The 15,870-nt window shown below is 36.1% G+C and overlaps 1 protein-coding gene across 1 annotated transcript; it reads left to right on the plus strand.

The window, feature by feature from the left end:
• Nucleotides 1–393: 393 nt before the first annotated feature.
• Nucleotides 394–6,376, plus strand: tmem174 (transmembrane protein 174). The gene is made up of 2 exons (XM_084746619.1): nt 394–1,101; nt 4,510–6,376. Exons 1-2 carry the CDS (start codon nt 443–445, stop codon nt 4,622–4,624), a joined length of 774 nt encoding a protein of 257 aa, XP_084602745.1. The 5' UTR covers nt 394–442; the 3' UTR covers nt 4,625–6,376.
• The last annotated feature ends 9,494 nt before the right edge of the window (nt 6,377–15,870 follow it).

A 15,870-nucleotide genomic window follows, 5' to 3' on the forward strand; every position in this document is an offset into this window, starting at 1 on the left:
TTCACACATGCTGAAAAAGTCTGAGACTGTGGGCCTCCCTGCAGTAAAAGTTTACTTGCTTAGTTTCACTCAGTTCCTTGATGTCTATGGAATCGTGATTGTTATTTGATCCCATAGACACTTGACAGTTGAGCCAGTTTAATCTCAGGGCACAAAGTCCTGGATATTCGACTAGGAGCAGTAAACATTTTTTCACTTCCATTTACTGAGCCCACCCAAAACTGTTTGCAGCCCCCCCCCCCACCCCCCCACCCCCTGCGGAAGCCCGCCTCCACCCTTGAAGACCTCTGTGTACATCCTGTTCTTATGGTCAACAGTGCAGGTTAATCTGTGACTCCTCTTGGCTGTGAAGTGTCTTCACAGTTATTTGGCGTTCTTTCAGTCGGACTCACCTGTGAGAGGCTCACTTTGAGTAACTACACAAGTCATACCCAGGGGACTCATGGACGAATCAGGACCCCAAGGTTTGTGGACTAATATGGTTTTGCAAAGGCCTATAATGGAGACCAGCAGTGTTAGAAATCCAGCAGCAGGCTACAGTGACCCCACTCAGATGGTCACACCTGTTCCACGCCTGCAGTCTGACAGTTTGCTGGATGGTGAGAAGACTGGAGCCATGCTGCTGTTCTCTGGAGTATTCCTAGCCCTTGTGGGGGGCATTTTCACCGTTATGGGATGGCAAAACTACCTAGCCAGACCCACCTTTGAGTGGACGCAACTCCTGGGCCCCATCATGATCTCCGTTGGAGGCACTTTCATGCTCACCAGCATCTGCAAGTTTGGGATCATCACCCGCTGGCCCTGCAGACAGGAGGATGAAGACGTGGTTGCGATGGAGCAAACCTCAGCACGTCATTCTTTGACCTTAGGTGGCATAAACCAGCCGGTCATGTTACATGGTGCCACAACAATGTTCTGTATTCCATCTGTGTATAACTTTATAAACCAGGACGTGCGCCAGCCCACTGCGTCCCAGCCTGGTGGGTCTGTGAGTGGCGTCCATGCAGCCGCTCCTCCATATGACTCTTTGTTCAGTGTAGATAACGCGGCTTTCACAGCAGAAGAAGACGACACCACAGAAACAGGCCGCAGAAGGTGCAGGTAGGAACAGCACTGGTAGAAAGTAACTAAGTAGACTTACTCAAGTACTGTAATTATGTACAGTTTTGAGCTATTTTACTTCAATTTTATGCTACTTTATACCTTTAATCCACCATAGTTCAGAGTGAAATATACTTTTCACTCCAGTATATTTATTTTCTATTTACTTTGCAGATTAAGATTGATAGACCCTCATGATTACATCAAGTAATCAGAATAGTAAACCACATAACCTACCAAAGACTTAACCTGATAAGATGAAAGCTAGGAGATGTATAAAGTAAAATAAAAAAACAAACTTAATTCACAAAATGTCAAGAAAGGAAAGATTCTCACGTCTATGTTTCTTATTAAACAGAAAAATACAACCAATTACCTTCTAAATTAAAGTTTCTTTCTTTTACCAAACTAAGACGAGCTTTAACTGCCTTGTTAAGTCCACAAAACACACTTCATTTAAACTCGACAGACAGAAACAAAATAAAACTCACCAAAATCGTCTTTCCACTGGTAAAACAACTCTGGTCTGGTCAACATAAATTCTTAATTGACTACATTAGATGTGTAAATATTCTGGCTCAACAGACTGTTTTCCTCTCACTCATCCTACAGCTCAGTGGATGTGTACTGAGCAGCGCCTGTCGCTCCACCTACAAAAATAAATGGTCATGGACAGAGCGTCTACGCGTTGGATTATCTTTTTCAAGTAACACTCAAGGTCGTGCAGAGTGAATGACTGGATATAGTCAGAGGAGATCATATTTTCTCAAGCCATTATTAAGAAACAAGCCAGCTAGCTAGTGTAAGCTAACATATTTAGGGAATTGTTTTGCCTCCACTAAGCTCCACCCCCAAAATCAAAAAAACTCTACCAACAGAAGAGGGTCTATAATACAAAATATAATCAGCAAATAAATCAAGATGTCTTATTTTGGAGAAAGATACAACTTTATTGCTTCTTTAGGGAAATTTAGAATATAATGCAATAATTATCATAATCCAATAAGCTGTGGTGAAGTAACTAAGTAATCAAGTACTATACTTAGTAAATTGTACAGTTTTGAAGTACTTGTGCTTTGCCACTTTCTATATCTACTCTGCTACATTTATTTTATAAAAATCTCATGGAAAATTCACATTACATCAGTGCATCAATAATTATAACACCATAATATAATACATTTTATTTTGAAATGGAGCCTTCTGCATAATGAGTACTATTACTTTTGGTACTTGAAGTAAAGTTTAATGCTGGTACTTTTGTACTTTTACTTTAAGTAAGATTTGAACTTGTAACAGAGTATGTCTACACTGCAATGTACTATTGCTACATATACTTAAGTAAAAGATCTGAGTGCTACTTCCTTAACTGCCAATAATATCATGAATATTATTCTGAAATGAGCCAGTCTGCATAATAATTGGTTTTACTTGTTGTATTTTAAGTATTTATTGATGCTAGTACTCTAACTGAGTACTTCTTCCACCACTGGGAAGCAGTGCTTACATGACAGACATTGCTCAAACTTTTATCCTCCATTACTTAAACACGCTTTTACCGCAGATCATCAACAGGCACTGGATCCCAGTGAGGCTGAGTCTTGCTTTTCACCCAGCATGCAACATGTTAATAACGCTGCAAATAAATGCAACAGAGGTGGACAGTTAATCTTAAATCTTTGAGTGTGTTTAAACCTCACAGCTTCTCACAGCTGCTCATTAAAACAAACACAGCGTGCAAGAGTTCATTTCTTATTAACCACAAGATCACTTTCCACTTGGCCCAAAGCGTTTTTTGGCCGCCAGTACTCTCTCAGCTAATTATGGTGCAATTGATGTCTGATGTATAATCATCACACTGGTACCAATTCACATAAATTACTGTACTTTGAGTATTGTGTTGCATAAGTTCTAGTTATTGTTGTGTCAATAAATAATAAAGACAATTAAGACCAAAATAGCTGTCCATCTTCTTATTTAAAGGGATAGTTTAGGTTTTTTGAAGTGGGGTTGTATGAGGCTCTTAACCATAACCATCTACGGTAGGTGGCATTTGACAGACTCCCAACTAAAAAGAACCACTTAAATGAATTTGTATCACTGTAATGTATGCTATATTTTCAAAGCTTTACCTTGCTAGCAGACTGCTTTTTATGATGGGAAACCGCCATTATATAAGCCAAATATTGCTTGCACCAAACTCCATAGGCAAAATCACTAATTTTACCTTGCAGAATATGGGAATTGCAGGTCTACCGCTGCCCTGATCTGTAAATTAGTTTGTGTTAAAATGTGACTTTGGTGTTTTAAAAGGTTGGTTTGGAGCCACTGACATCACACAAAATCACAAACAAACTAACCGACTGAGGCAGCAGTAGACCAGCAACTCCCATGTTCTGCAAGATAAAATTACTGATTTTGCCTATGGAGTTTGGTTGGTTTGGAGAGAGTGCTATTTAGCTTATATAACAGCAGTTTCCCATCAGAAAAGGCTATTTGACAGCAATGTAAAGTGATGAAAGTATTCAAAATATAGTGTACACATAAACTAATATACATTTTTTTGGTTGGCCTTTTTAGGTGGCTAAATAGGCTACGTTTTGCTGGTGATCCTGTCCACAGTACCTTTGAATAAGTACCTCATACCCCACTTAAAAAAAATCCAAACTATTCCTTTAATCTCCTTCTGCTGTGTTGACATTCACTGCAGCCTTCCTAGCTCAACCATCAAAAAGTGTCCTGCGCTGTGCAGAATCAGCGGTATAACATCATATCAAAGAAATTTAGTGTGTATATGTGCTTTGTGAAGGAAAAGCAAATTATAGCATGAATTTTTCATATTTTCCCACCTGTTCCAGAGTGCTGAGGGAAACATAGCGTTATGTACTGTCATAAAAAAAAAAGTTTCTTTCCACTAATTGCAGGATCCCATTTATTTGAAATCCAATCAAATATCCTTGGACAGACATCCTGTTAAACACAAAGCTGCGTTCCATTAGTGGAAAGTTACAAGTTTTCACTTTCTTTTATTGTTTTTAAGACGATTACTCCCAGCAGGTTTCCAGGAAAGTAATTCACTTTAATAAAAACAGACAGCAGGAATAATACAGTTAACCTAGGATAACTATAAACTGCTGCCCTGCTCATATGAACACATGCTCTGCTCACCAGCTCTCACTTATGTTGTCACAACTTCTGACCTGCTTCAGTGTGTTTCCACTGGTTAATGCCAAATAGAGGAATGATCAAGGGAGAAATTGCTCAACCTCAGTGTTTTCTTTTAAAGGGCAATCGTCTCCTTAACGTTGGCTTTAAGCACAACCAATTGGGCCTGCAAACATTTGGATATCAGCCAGCTCTTTCTCTTAAATCCGGTCTTCCTGAGGTATGTTGTCTGATTCCTTGTAGGACCGAGAAGACGGAGGATGAAAGAGGACGGGACGATGACGACGGCTCTACCTGTTCACATCCACCTGCATATGAAGACATCTACCCTTCCTTCAGCAAACACAATCATACATAAACACCTCCCGAAATCCTGGAATTTCCTGTCTTTCCTACATTCTCACTGTAAAAAAAAATCATACAGGAATTTAATGAACTCAAGTTTTATTTAAAACTAATTAAACTTAACATTTCTATCATTTATTTTCAGAACACTTAAGGATTTAAGCATGAGCTCTGAAATTAAACTTGAAATGATGGGTTGAATGAATGTGTTGCACAGACTTCAATCAAATGTTAAAATTACATTTCTAAAGAAACATGAGCAGCACATTAGCAATTTCCCAGCATGCACTGTTCTTCTTCTTTATGGTTTGAAGAAAACATATGTGACAAAAACATGCCGTGTGTCTAGTCATGGTTCAGTCTTAGAAATAAAAGTGCTAACTAGAACCATAAAGAGTTCTTCAGCTTGTCCCCATAGGAGACCAATTTTGGTTCTTGGTAGAACATTTGTATGGTTCCATGTGTGGGGTTTTACCTAGAACCTTACATAAAGGGTTATACTTAGAACCAAGTGTGAACACATCCAGAACTCGTAATGAGATGTTCTAATGGAGGACCCTACTAGACCCATCCCTGGTTGTTCTATCCAGAATCTTTCTCCCTACTAAGGATACTAACAAGAACCCACCCAGGGGGCTCTACTGAGAGCCCTTTTATGCTCTAAGGGTTTCATTTAGAACCCACCCAGGGATTTCTACTGGGAACTATTTTATATTCCAAGGGATTTTATCTAGAACCCACCCAGGGGATTCAACTTGACAACCCTTTTACATTATAGTACAAAGAACCCGAAAGAGTTTATCAAAGATTTCAACAATCCTTGAAGAACTCTTTTTTCCAAAAGTTTTCTTTTTCTCAAAAGGGTTCTTAATGGAACAAAGAACCCTTGACAAACCCTGTACAAGTGTTCTTCAGAAGCAAGTGGTTCTCTTTGTAACGGTGTTGTTGGTCTTCACAATAATGAAAACACTGTGACCACGATAAAGGTTAGTATTGAACACTTAAAATTCCATAAATTCATTGGGAGAAGTTTCACATATTGTCTTTGTGTCAATGCTGGAATAAAGTAGTTCCAGCAGGAGCAGCTGCAGTTGTAAGTTATTTGTATGAAATGAAGAACTGGTTCTTCAAACAGGAAAAATATAAAAGGAACGTCTGTCAGTGTAACTGAAGAGTTATTGGTTCAACTTCTTCTTCAATCTTGAACATGTTTTCTAAAGTACAACACGGGCAGAGATCCACATATGTTCCTGTCGTGGGGTGATTGAACACAAGCACTGTAGCGTCAGCCCAGTCAATACGCGTAGTGTACATCTGTACACTACAGATGTGTACATGTGTACATCTGTACACTACACGTATCAAATCCAGGCTTCATCACAGGTTAGTTAGTGATGTTACTGGATAAAGAACGTGGGTTGATTGAAACAAATCAGAAAAGAGTCTCAGTGAAGCTGTAATTTAAGTTTATCCTGTGAAAAATTGTCCTCACCCTAAAATAACTGCTTTTAAAGTGGATTTTGACAGTCTGTCCACTTGAAAGATTGTCAGGAGCGGATGGTATTTTAAAGTTAATAATTCAAATTCCGCTGTCCTACTTATTAATAATTCCTGTTCTGAATCCTGTAAACAACAAAGTAACATAGGAAGAGGGGCCACTTCTACTTCTCTCGGTTTGTAGTTAATAGTATCAGTCAAAACATGATAAGTCCAGAACTGAATTTTGCCACTTCTATTTATTCAGTTGTACTAGAGACCACATGTTCAATAAAGCTTAACACATTAAATTTAACCAACAACTCCTCAGTCACACTGACAAATATTACTGTTAAACCAAACTCCATTCTATGAGCAGGTGTTTTATGGTAGGGACATACTTTTTCACAGTAAAAACCCAAGTTACACCATCAATAACACTTTTATGATTCACTTCAATCTACAGGCCCAATTAGCTCATTTACTCAGTAACATCATTAAGTAACTTGTGATGAAGTGTTGCTATAGATGTATACTAAAGTATTGACTGGGCCGGCACTACTACTGTTTTAATGAAAGTGTATCAAACCAAACTTGATTTCAAAATGGGTGTTTTATGATAGTGGCATAGTTTTTCACACTAAAACCTTTTGTCACACCATAACAAAGACTCTTTTCTGATTCACTTTGATCTACAGACACAATCGGCACATGTCATTTACTCAGTAACATTATTAGCTAACCTATGATGAAGTGCTTGTCATAGACGTACACTGTATTGACTGGGCCAGCACTATAGCGCTTGTTTTCACCCCATGAAAGGAAAGTAACATATGCAGATCTGTGCCCTAACCTAATCTGTGAGTGTTTGCCACGGATGTATACTACATCTATAAACTGGGCCAGCACTACTACTGTGCACTACTACTTCATACTCCAGGGTAGGATATAGGTAAGACATTAACCAAACAAAAAAGTGTTGTGTTAATTTGTGAATTATTTCAAAAGTTAAATCAGTTTCTATTAAATATATATATTTTCAGTTGCACCATTTATTTTGAAAAATGCCATCTGGGGGATCTGCACCCAAAAATTTAGATAAAGTTCTTTTGTTGTTGTTGTTGTTGTTTTGCTTTGAATCACTACAAAATGACCTCAACTTGTCTTTTCAAATTTAGTCAACTTCAATTTTTAAGCCCTGGACAGTAACTTTTTTTTTTTTTTTACAGGTCTTCCTCATTCTTGTTGATGCATCAGAGTGATTTGATTAGATGTCCGCCAGAGAAAAACTTGATATGTTCCGGGTAGTTCACTCAACAGCTACACGAGAGCGAGTTAGCTTAAGGTTTCACTTTCCTCTCACAGCTGTTATCATGTAGTTACCACAATAATTATGTATGAAGTCATAAAATCCACTAAGACGAGGTTCCCTGGAAGAAAGACTCATTAAAATGGAGATTTATGGACAAACTGTGCTCTATCTGAGGGCTTTTTTGGAAACTTACAGATACTAAATTTATATTTGGCATAAAAAAACACACACATTTATCCAGTGCTTGTTGTCTCTCAATAGCTGCACAAACCACTGTACATGCCCATTAAATGTTGGCAGAGGAACTGTAGACAGCCACTATTGGCTGAAACAAACATGGGGACAATTTAGCAGTGATACTTTGAAAAAAAATTTATTTTTCTTTTTAATGCCGAGGGGGAAATTAACATCAAAAGAGGAAAAAGTCATAATGGCCATTTAATTTACTGGTAATTGTTCACATACTGGCAGCATTTCTCATATTTGTGTGTGGTGTTTAAAGAGGCCATGAAAGTCAAAGGATGATCACCTCAACATGAGCAGAACTCAAAATGACTTTAGAATGGAAATGAACTACACTCTTAAAAAAAAGGGTTCCAAAAAGGTTCTTCCTGAACAGCTGAGGTTCTGCCCAGAGCCATTTGCTTCAGAAGAACCCCTTTTTGAAGAAAGGCTTTGTCTCTCAGTAGAACCTCCTGGGTGGGTTCTAGATATAACCCTTGGAATATTAGAAGGTTGTCTGTAGAAACCCCTGAGTGAGTTCTAGATAAAATCTTTGGAACACAATAAGGTTCTTGGTAGAATCCCATGGGTGAGTTCTCGATAAAACAATTGGAAAATAAGAAGGTTCCGTCAGAAGCCCCTTAGTGTGTTATAGATAAAACCCTTGGAATATAAAAGGGTTCTCTGTCAATTCTTTGGATAAAATCCTTGGAGTATATAAAAGACGGAGGTCTTATCTAGAACCCCATGGGTGGGTTCTAGATAAGACCCTTGGAATATAAAAAGGTTCTCTGTGTTCTCTGAGTGTGTTCTAGATTAAAGCCTTAGAATATAAAAAGGTAGAACCCAGTGGGTGGCCTCTTCATGGCAGCCTTAGAAGGTGGAAAGGTTCTAAATAGGAGCCCCAGAGAGGGTTTGGGGTGGAACCATTACACCATAGAGGGGTTCTCTGTAGAACCTCTTATAGAGTGAAACCTTTCCATAGACTGATTCACCTTTATTTCTGAGAGTACTACACCTACTATTACTTTTCTTTAGTTTAATTTCCGTTTTCTGCTGCTTCATACTTTTACTCCACTACAATTCAGAAGCAAATCTTACTTTTTACTCAAATACATTTTATTAAAATAGGTTAGTTAGTTAGTTAGTTAGTTAGTTAGTTAGTTAGTTAGTTAGTTTCAGATTAATAGAATAGAGAATAGAATTTCTTTATTGTCACTGCACAAAGCACAATGAATGTGAGTGATAATACAAAGTATTTTAATATTGTATAATAGTGTAATAGCTTAGTACAGTGCAGTTACCATGGTCAAAATGCACAAAACCACAATTGTCCCTCTATTTTTTTTCATTTCCGAAACCTTGTCAATAAATAATAATAATAATGAAAGTTTTTTTATTACTGCCTAAGCTAATAAGTTAAGATAAGATTTTATTGGTCCCTGCAGCTGCAGCATTAAGTTAACATACAAATTAATGCATCAGTTATTATAATCGAATAATATATATTATTTTGAAAAGGACCATCCTGCATGATAGGTATTTTTCACTTTTTGTACTCAAAGTATATCTGGATGCAAATACTTTTGCAGTTTTTACTCAAAATATTGAATGCAGCACTACTTGTAACTTACCAAAGTATTTCTACCCTGTGTTATTGCGTTTTCCTGCAGGATCTTTCGTCTAAATGTAATTTAGTGATGAGTTCACTGGTGGTTGTGTTTGTGGTCCTGCATGTATCTGTGGGTCACTACTGCGCTCTGACCGCCTGCTGCGTTTTCCTAAATAAGTCCGTGTAAAGTATAGAAAGGGTCGCAGTCAACACACTTTTAATCGATCATGTCAGTCGATCATGTAACTCACTGTCAGACATGATCGAGGTAAAGTTTGATGAATGACCTGAACTCCAGAGTGCGACCCTCTCTTCTTTTGCAGGATAAACACGGGTGTCACTGCACCACACGGGGGCAGAAACACTGAGGAAATCGATACACCTTCAGCCACTGGGTCAGGTGCTTTTGCCAGGATAAGGAAAACCTACAGTACAACAATAACAACAACAACAATTATAATAACAACAATAATGAAGATAATAGCAGCAGTAGTAGTCTTTTTAAATCAAATTTATTTTCAACTCTCCAGTTCATCAGTACCGTTTATTAGATTAAATGTGAGACTGTTGATTCATGTCTTACACCGCTGCACTGTAGCTGCGCACTAACTTTTATTCTCCTGCATCAACTTTCACCCATTTTATCTTGATTACTTTCGTTAAATCTTATTAATGTGTCATTTGCCTTTTTTTTTTATTTATGTCTCACGGCACTTAAAAACAGCCTGCCTTGTTGTTGAAATGCGATGTACAAATAATTCTCCTAAATCAAGTTGTTAATAATTAATTAATTAATTAATTGCTGTCTTTGTACTTCCCCGCCCTGAAGTAACGCTCTGTGGGCGGTTATCTTAATTGCACGAACAGGTCCTTTAGAAACTGTTTGGGGTCTTCTTGCAGAAGAGAAACTGCAGGCAGGTCATCAAAATGTGTTTCTTTTGGATGTACTCCAGTACTTAAGTATAAACATTTATTTGTGTAACTTTATTTATTTATTTGTTTACCCAACTCTGTTATTAACCATTTCACTTCTGAAATAGCCCTTTGGCGATGGGCTTAATCTTAATTTGACACGTAAACGAAATAAAATCAATAATAACTATTGGTACATAATTTAATAAATTATGGTTTGAAGCGCAGAAATACGTCTGTATACAGCAGAATGAGGCCTACATTATCTACAACTTTTTTTTTTTAAAGATCGTGTCCATTAACAGCATATTCATTAATAATAATAAAAAAAACAATCAATCACTTAATCAAGTTCATGAATTTATTGATACGTTGTTTTAGACGGTTTGTTAATTTAATTGTGATTGAAGCAGGAGCTTTTGGAGGGGGGAAGCTTCACTTAAACGTTTAGTTATTAATTTATTTGGGTTCAAACTTTTTTCCTAGTGATACCTTGTAGGCCAGTTCCTCTTCAAACTATCCAATAAATAAATAAATAAATAAATAAATAAATAAATAAAAATAGAAAAGTAGTTTTAAAAAAGAAATATTTACAATAGCAGCAATTAAATCTTTAACATTTGACAACAAAATAATCCTCTATTAATCACACGACAGGAAAATCTATATCGTTACAGCAACAAAAGGGAATAACATAAACAAAAGCACCAATGAAAAGCAAGATATTATATAAACAGCAGGATGTGATAAATAAGTAATCAAGTATGAGATAAACAAGAGACAGGAAAACAATAAGAGCGATATGTGCCACATTTATTCATTTGTCCTTGGATTTTGTTTTATACATTGCGCTTGTTGGTGTGTTCTGTGTTATTGAATCTGAATCTCATCAGCGGATAAAAACAGTTTAACCTGCAGTTAATCCACTTTTTCTTTGGATGAGACGTGACATGTCGCCGTACTCAGACACGAAAACTAAGAATATCTTCTTATCCTCTCAAATTTACTGTCGGCTGTGTTTCAAAAAGCACGCACGCTCCAAAACAACTTTCCAAAAAAATTTGAAAATTCATAGCAATTTAGAAAACATCTCAGGACCTCCTTCAAACTGTGTGCAGATCTGAAACCGCAGCGCAATATGACTTTCATTATTTTTACAGCACAGTAAAATGCGGGTGGCCGACAAGGCCCATTATTTCACCATTCTGGAGCAGTGCAGACGATTTATGAAAGTATTACGGAACATGCTGAACGATAACAACTCCGAAATAAAAGAGAGGAGGAGAGGAAAAAAAAAAAAGTGGAAATAGTCACCCCACAAAATCCCAGGAGAGCATGAGTCCTGATAGGAGTTTTAAGGTTATGAATAGATTATTATCAGTAATTTTGTGGTTAATAATAAGGGAAACCACTTCATTATTTCCAGCTGGAGATCCTTTAAAGAAAAACAGCAACAACACTCAATTATTTGTAATTATGGCCAAAATAACGGTGCGTGTTGACATTATTTGGCAGCTTAGAATGTGCTCTAATACGTGATGATTTCCTATAAATTAAAAATGCACTGTAAAAATAAACTACTTGTTTAACTTTTTAAAAAAAGTTTGTGTCTGACCTGCCTTAAAATTAAGTTGACTGAAATGGAAAGACAAGTTGAAATAAGTTTTTTTTTTTCTAGTCACATAAACTTATATTAATTCAGCTGTACCACAAGAAATCATGTTCAATAAACTTAAGACATTAAGCTGAACCAACAACTCTTCAGTCACAGATGAACATGAACAGATGTAGCCTACTTAATAATCTGATTGCTTTCAGATCAACAGTTCACATCAGTACAACCTAAATTTAAGGGAGGTCAACTTAAGACTTTCCAGTTTGCCAATGCAATTATTTGCTTTACCCAGAAATAAAGTACTGCTCCTTAACAACATAATATGTTTTCAGGAAAAATATTTATTATCATTACCTTTAAGTGTTGTTTTGGCTTGTTAAATATAATGAATGTAATTGCTAATGTTAGCTTGACTTAACAATAGCTGGTTTGGTTCGGTGAGTTTATGAAAAGTTAAACAAAACAGTTTAACCAGTTCAGGTGGATGATTATATTTATATATATGTAACATTACATATTATTTGTTCACAAAATATAATTTTGTCTTGTGTTAAATTTACCTTCTTTCTGAATCAACAAGAGAAAATAGTGGTTGAACTACAGGAAAAATCTGGAAAAGATGTGGATGTCATGACATGAGACTAACAAAAATAAGAGAAACCTAACTTATACACTTTTACTAAAATAAGAATAGCAGGTTAAGGGAACAGTATGTCATTTTAAGTTGTTTTAACCCACAAAAAAAACACACTTCATCTACTACTGAAATACACTGTGTAATTCAAAGCAAAAAAAAAGAAGTGTTTCAAACAATGCATGCTGGGAAGTCTGCTAATATGCTGATCATGTTCAGTTAGAAATTTAATTTAATGAGTTGAATCTATACTCTGTACGATACATTCATTCAACTCAGCATTTCAAACGACTTGTTAGAAGAACTCATGTTTATAAACTCTGAAGTGCTCTGAAAATAAATGCTAGAAATTTTAAGTTTAATTAACTTGAATAAATAAAACTTGTATATTTAAATTAAGTTAATGAGAAAAAGATTAGTTGATTCCACTGAATTCCTGTATGATTTTTTTTTTACAGTGTGAGCAGAGTTCATGAATTTAGTCTATAATATTGAAAGTCTCTGTGGAGGCAACAGGTGTTTTCCTTTATTTATCCATCCCTGCTGGACTGGACCAACTCTTTACCCACAGTCTGTGTTTTTTTGTCACGTGTTTTCCAGGATGAGCGTGTATTGTGAGGCCACTAAAGTGGTTTGATTGTGCGGGAGGAGGAGGAGGAGGAGGAGGAGGAGGAGGAGGAGGAGGAGGAGGAGTAGAAGGAGGAGGAGGAGGAGGAGGCCTGAGCTGGAGGCCCTGCTCTCACTAAAAACCACCACATGTGCTCCCAGCTAAACATTTGTGGACGGATTTGGAAACTACATCTGAGATGGCATTTTCCTTTTGAAATAAAAAATACCAAAGGGGTCAGATAATCCCTGGAAATCATGATTAGACTAAGAGTAATTAGCACTGACCTTGCTCTGCACGCTGGCAGTGAGTGGACTGAGCCATTGTGTTTGCATTGTTACACCACCAAACTCCCCATATGGTGCATGCTAATAAGACTGAGAAACTCACAAACAGCTGAAGCTGCTGTTTGAACTGTAACTTGAGCTTATTGTGTGAGGATATTCAGTTATCAACAAAGAGCTTTTTTTCACTGACAACAAGATAGAACTGACAGTGTAGAAAAAGTTATTTAAAAAAAGTTTAGTGAGTTTTATTTCAGTAGTTGTTCATTTTTTGAGTTAACATATACAGAAGTATTCATTTCCACCTTTTAGTCAAACTTACGTGGCTTATTTCACACTGTCTGACTGTTAAGTCAAATCTTATTTATATATCACAATCTATACAGTGCGCAGCATCAACTGTCCCGACCATCGAAAGAGTAAAGAGAAACTTTCCCCCCCAAATTGCTTTCAACATAGAAAAAAATGGAACAAATCACTGATGTTCATCCATGGTTTTTATGCCTGCAGTGCTCCTTAAAAGATAAATATTCTAGATGTCTTGTGCAAATTTTTCATTCACAAATCGCCAATATAACTACTATATTTGAAAACTTTCTCAGCCAGAAAATGACATGACATAAATATTATACATTATAGTATGTAAGGTATATTATATATTATATATTATAATATTACCCATGAGACCATGATGGTTCAGTGGAAGGGTTTGTGTCTGCAGGAGTCAACACTTCACATGCTGTTCGAAGAAATCACCTGTATGAATTTATGTGCCTGCTTAATGACCCTGACAATGAAATGATCTTGTCTAATTGCTATTACTATATGATCTTTAATGTACCTATTTTATATCATTTATTTTATATAATGCCTGTTATTCAAACCTAATGTCTGTTGTAAAGTTTTTAAAGTGAAATTACTTAAATTTTGAACAATGTTTGGCCCACTATAGGCTTCTTTTTGTTAAGGGATCACTTATTTATTAATTGCTAATGAAACTATTGACATTTTAAATGAATTATCAGTAAGAAATAGCCAGTAAGTAATGACCACATTAAAAGAAATGTATTTTTAATTTTTTTTTATCCGTGTTTATGTACCCGAGCTTCCATTTACCCTTATTCTATCAACATTTAACATTCAATGACGACTGACTGGGGTCTCTGGGGACTTCAGGCATAAACTATTGTAAAAAAAACAACCATCATAGCAAAATGTTAACTTTTTTCTTCTCAAAACATTATTCATTAGGAACAAACTGAGTGACAAAGTCTTGAAAAATTGGAATCTGTGAGAAAAAACAACTTTTTGATAAGACAAAAAGTAGATCTCTGGGGTCTGAAGGTACCCCAGTCAGTAGGATTAAGGTTGGTTTACCAAAAGAAAAAAATAAACATGCTCTTATACTTACCAGGTTCTCACTTACCTTGGCTACTCATTACTCAATCAGACAATAGTTCACAACCTGTTTTTACTTTTCACCCTTTAATACAAAGCAGTTGTGACCTCCTGCTACATGTTGCTTACACTGTAGTTCTATTTAAGAGTCATCTCAGCTTGATCAGGCCTAAAGAGGTAAAAGACTACAATTTTCACAAAGGAAGCAAAGATTGGAGAGAAAAGTCTGAAGATTATAACTCATTGTATAAATATATTTGTTGACTTTTCAGAGCAAAACAGCACACAACACTTTCAGGGCCACCCTCCTGAAGAAAGACAAAGAAAAAACACAAAACGCTTCAGCTCACAACTGTACAGGAAAGAGACTCAGACATTACATAATGTAGCACAAACAAATTTAACACAAAAAAAAAAGGTCCTAGTAAGAATAGCAGAAATATACAATACAAAAGACTTCTATGTTCTATGAAATACATTGTTTTTAGAATGTAACACATCAAGTAATCTAACAAAATATATTAATATATGACCTTATGCCTTACTTTAGTTTTATTTATTCAAGTTAATTAAACATAAAAGGGCCATCAAATTAAGTTTCTAAAGAAACATGAGCAGCATGTTAGCAGACTTCCCAGCATACATTGCATTGCATGTATGCAGAGTTAAATATCTCCTGAGACTCTTCTCTCTCGTAGTTAAAGAAAACATGAGATGAAAGCTTTGCTGAGTGTCTCAAATACAATTTAATACACTTAACATTTTAAGTCAGTTGAACCTGTTTTCTCCAGTACAAGTGAATTGATACCAGATTTACTTGACTAGAGAAGTTATTTGTTTAATCATTACAAAATTACATCAACTTGTCTTTTTAAATTCAGTCAACATGATTGTTTTTAAGGAAGCCAAGACACTTTTTAAAATTAGAATGAAGAGTTTATATGATATAAGTTATTAGTTTAACTGTCTGGATTACTGGCTAAGATTTTTTTTTTATTAATTTCCTCTCTTATAATATGCCAAAACCTCTATATTTTCCATCAACACTTATTCTTTAAAAAAAATTGTCCAGGAGTTACCATCTCATGACCCTTTGTAGGGGTCCTGACCCCCAGGTTGGAGGTCAAAGTGTTCTCAGGATTATCCAGAGTAACAGAGACACTTTGTGGGGAAAAATGTTGCTATTA

This window comes from Lutjanus erythropterus, chromosome 20 (assembly GCF_056507025.1).
Source record: "Lutjanus erythropterus isolate fLutEry1 chromosome 20, fLutEry1.hap2, whole genome shotgun sequence".
Classification (NCBI taxonomy): Eukaryota; Metazoa; Chordata; class Actinopteri; order Lutjaniformes; family Lutjanidae; genus Lutjanus; species Lutjanus erythropterus.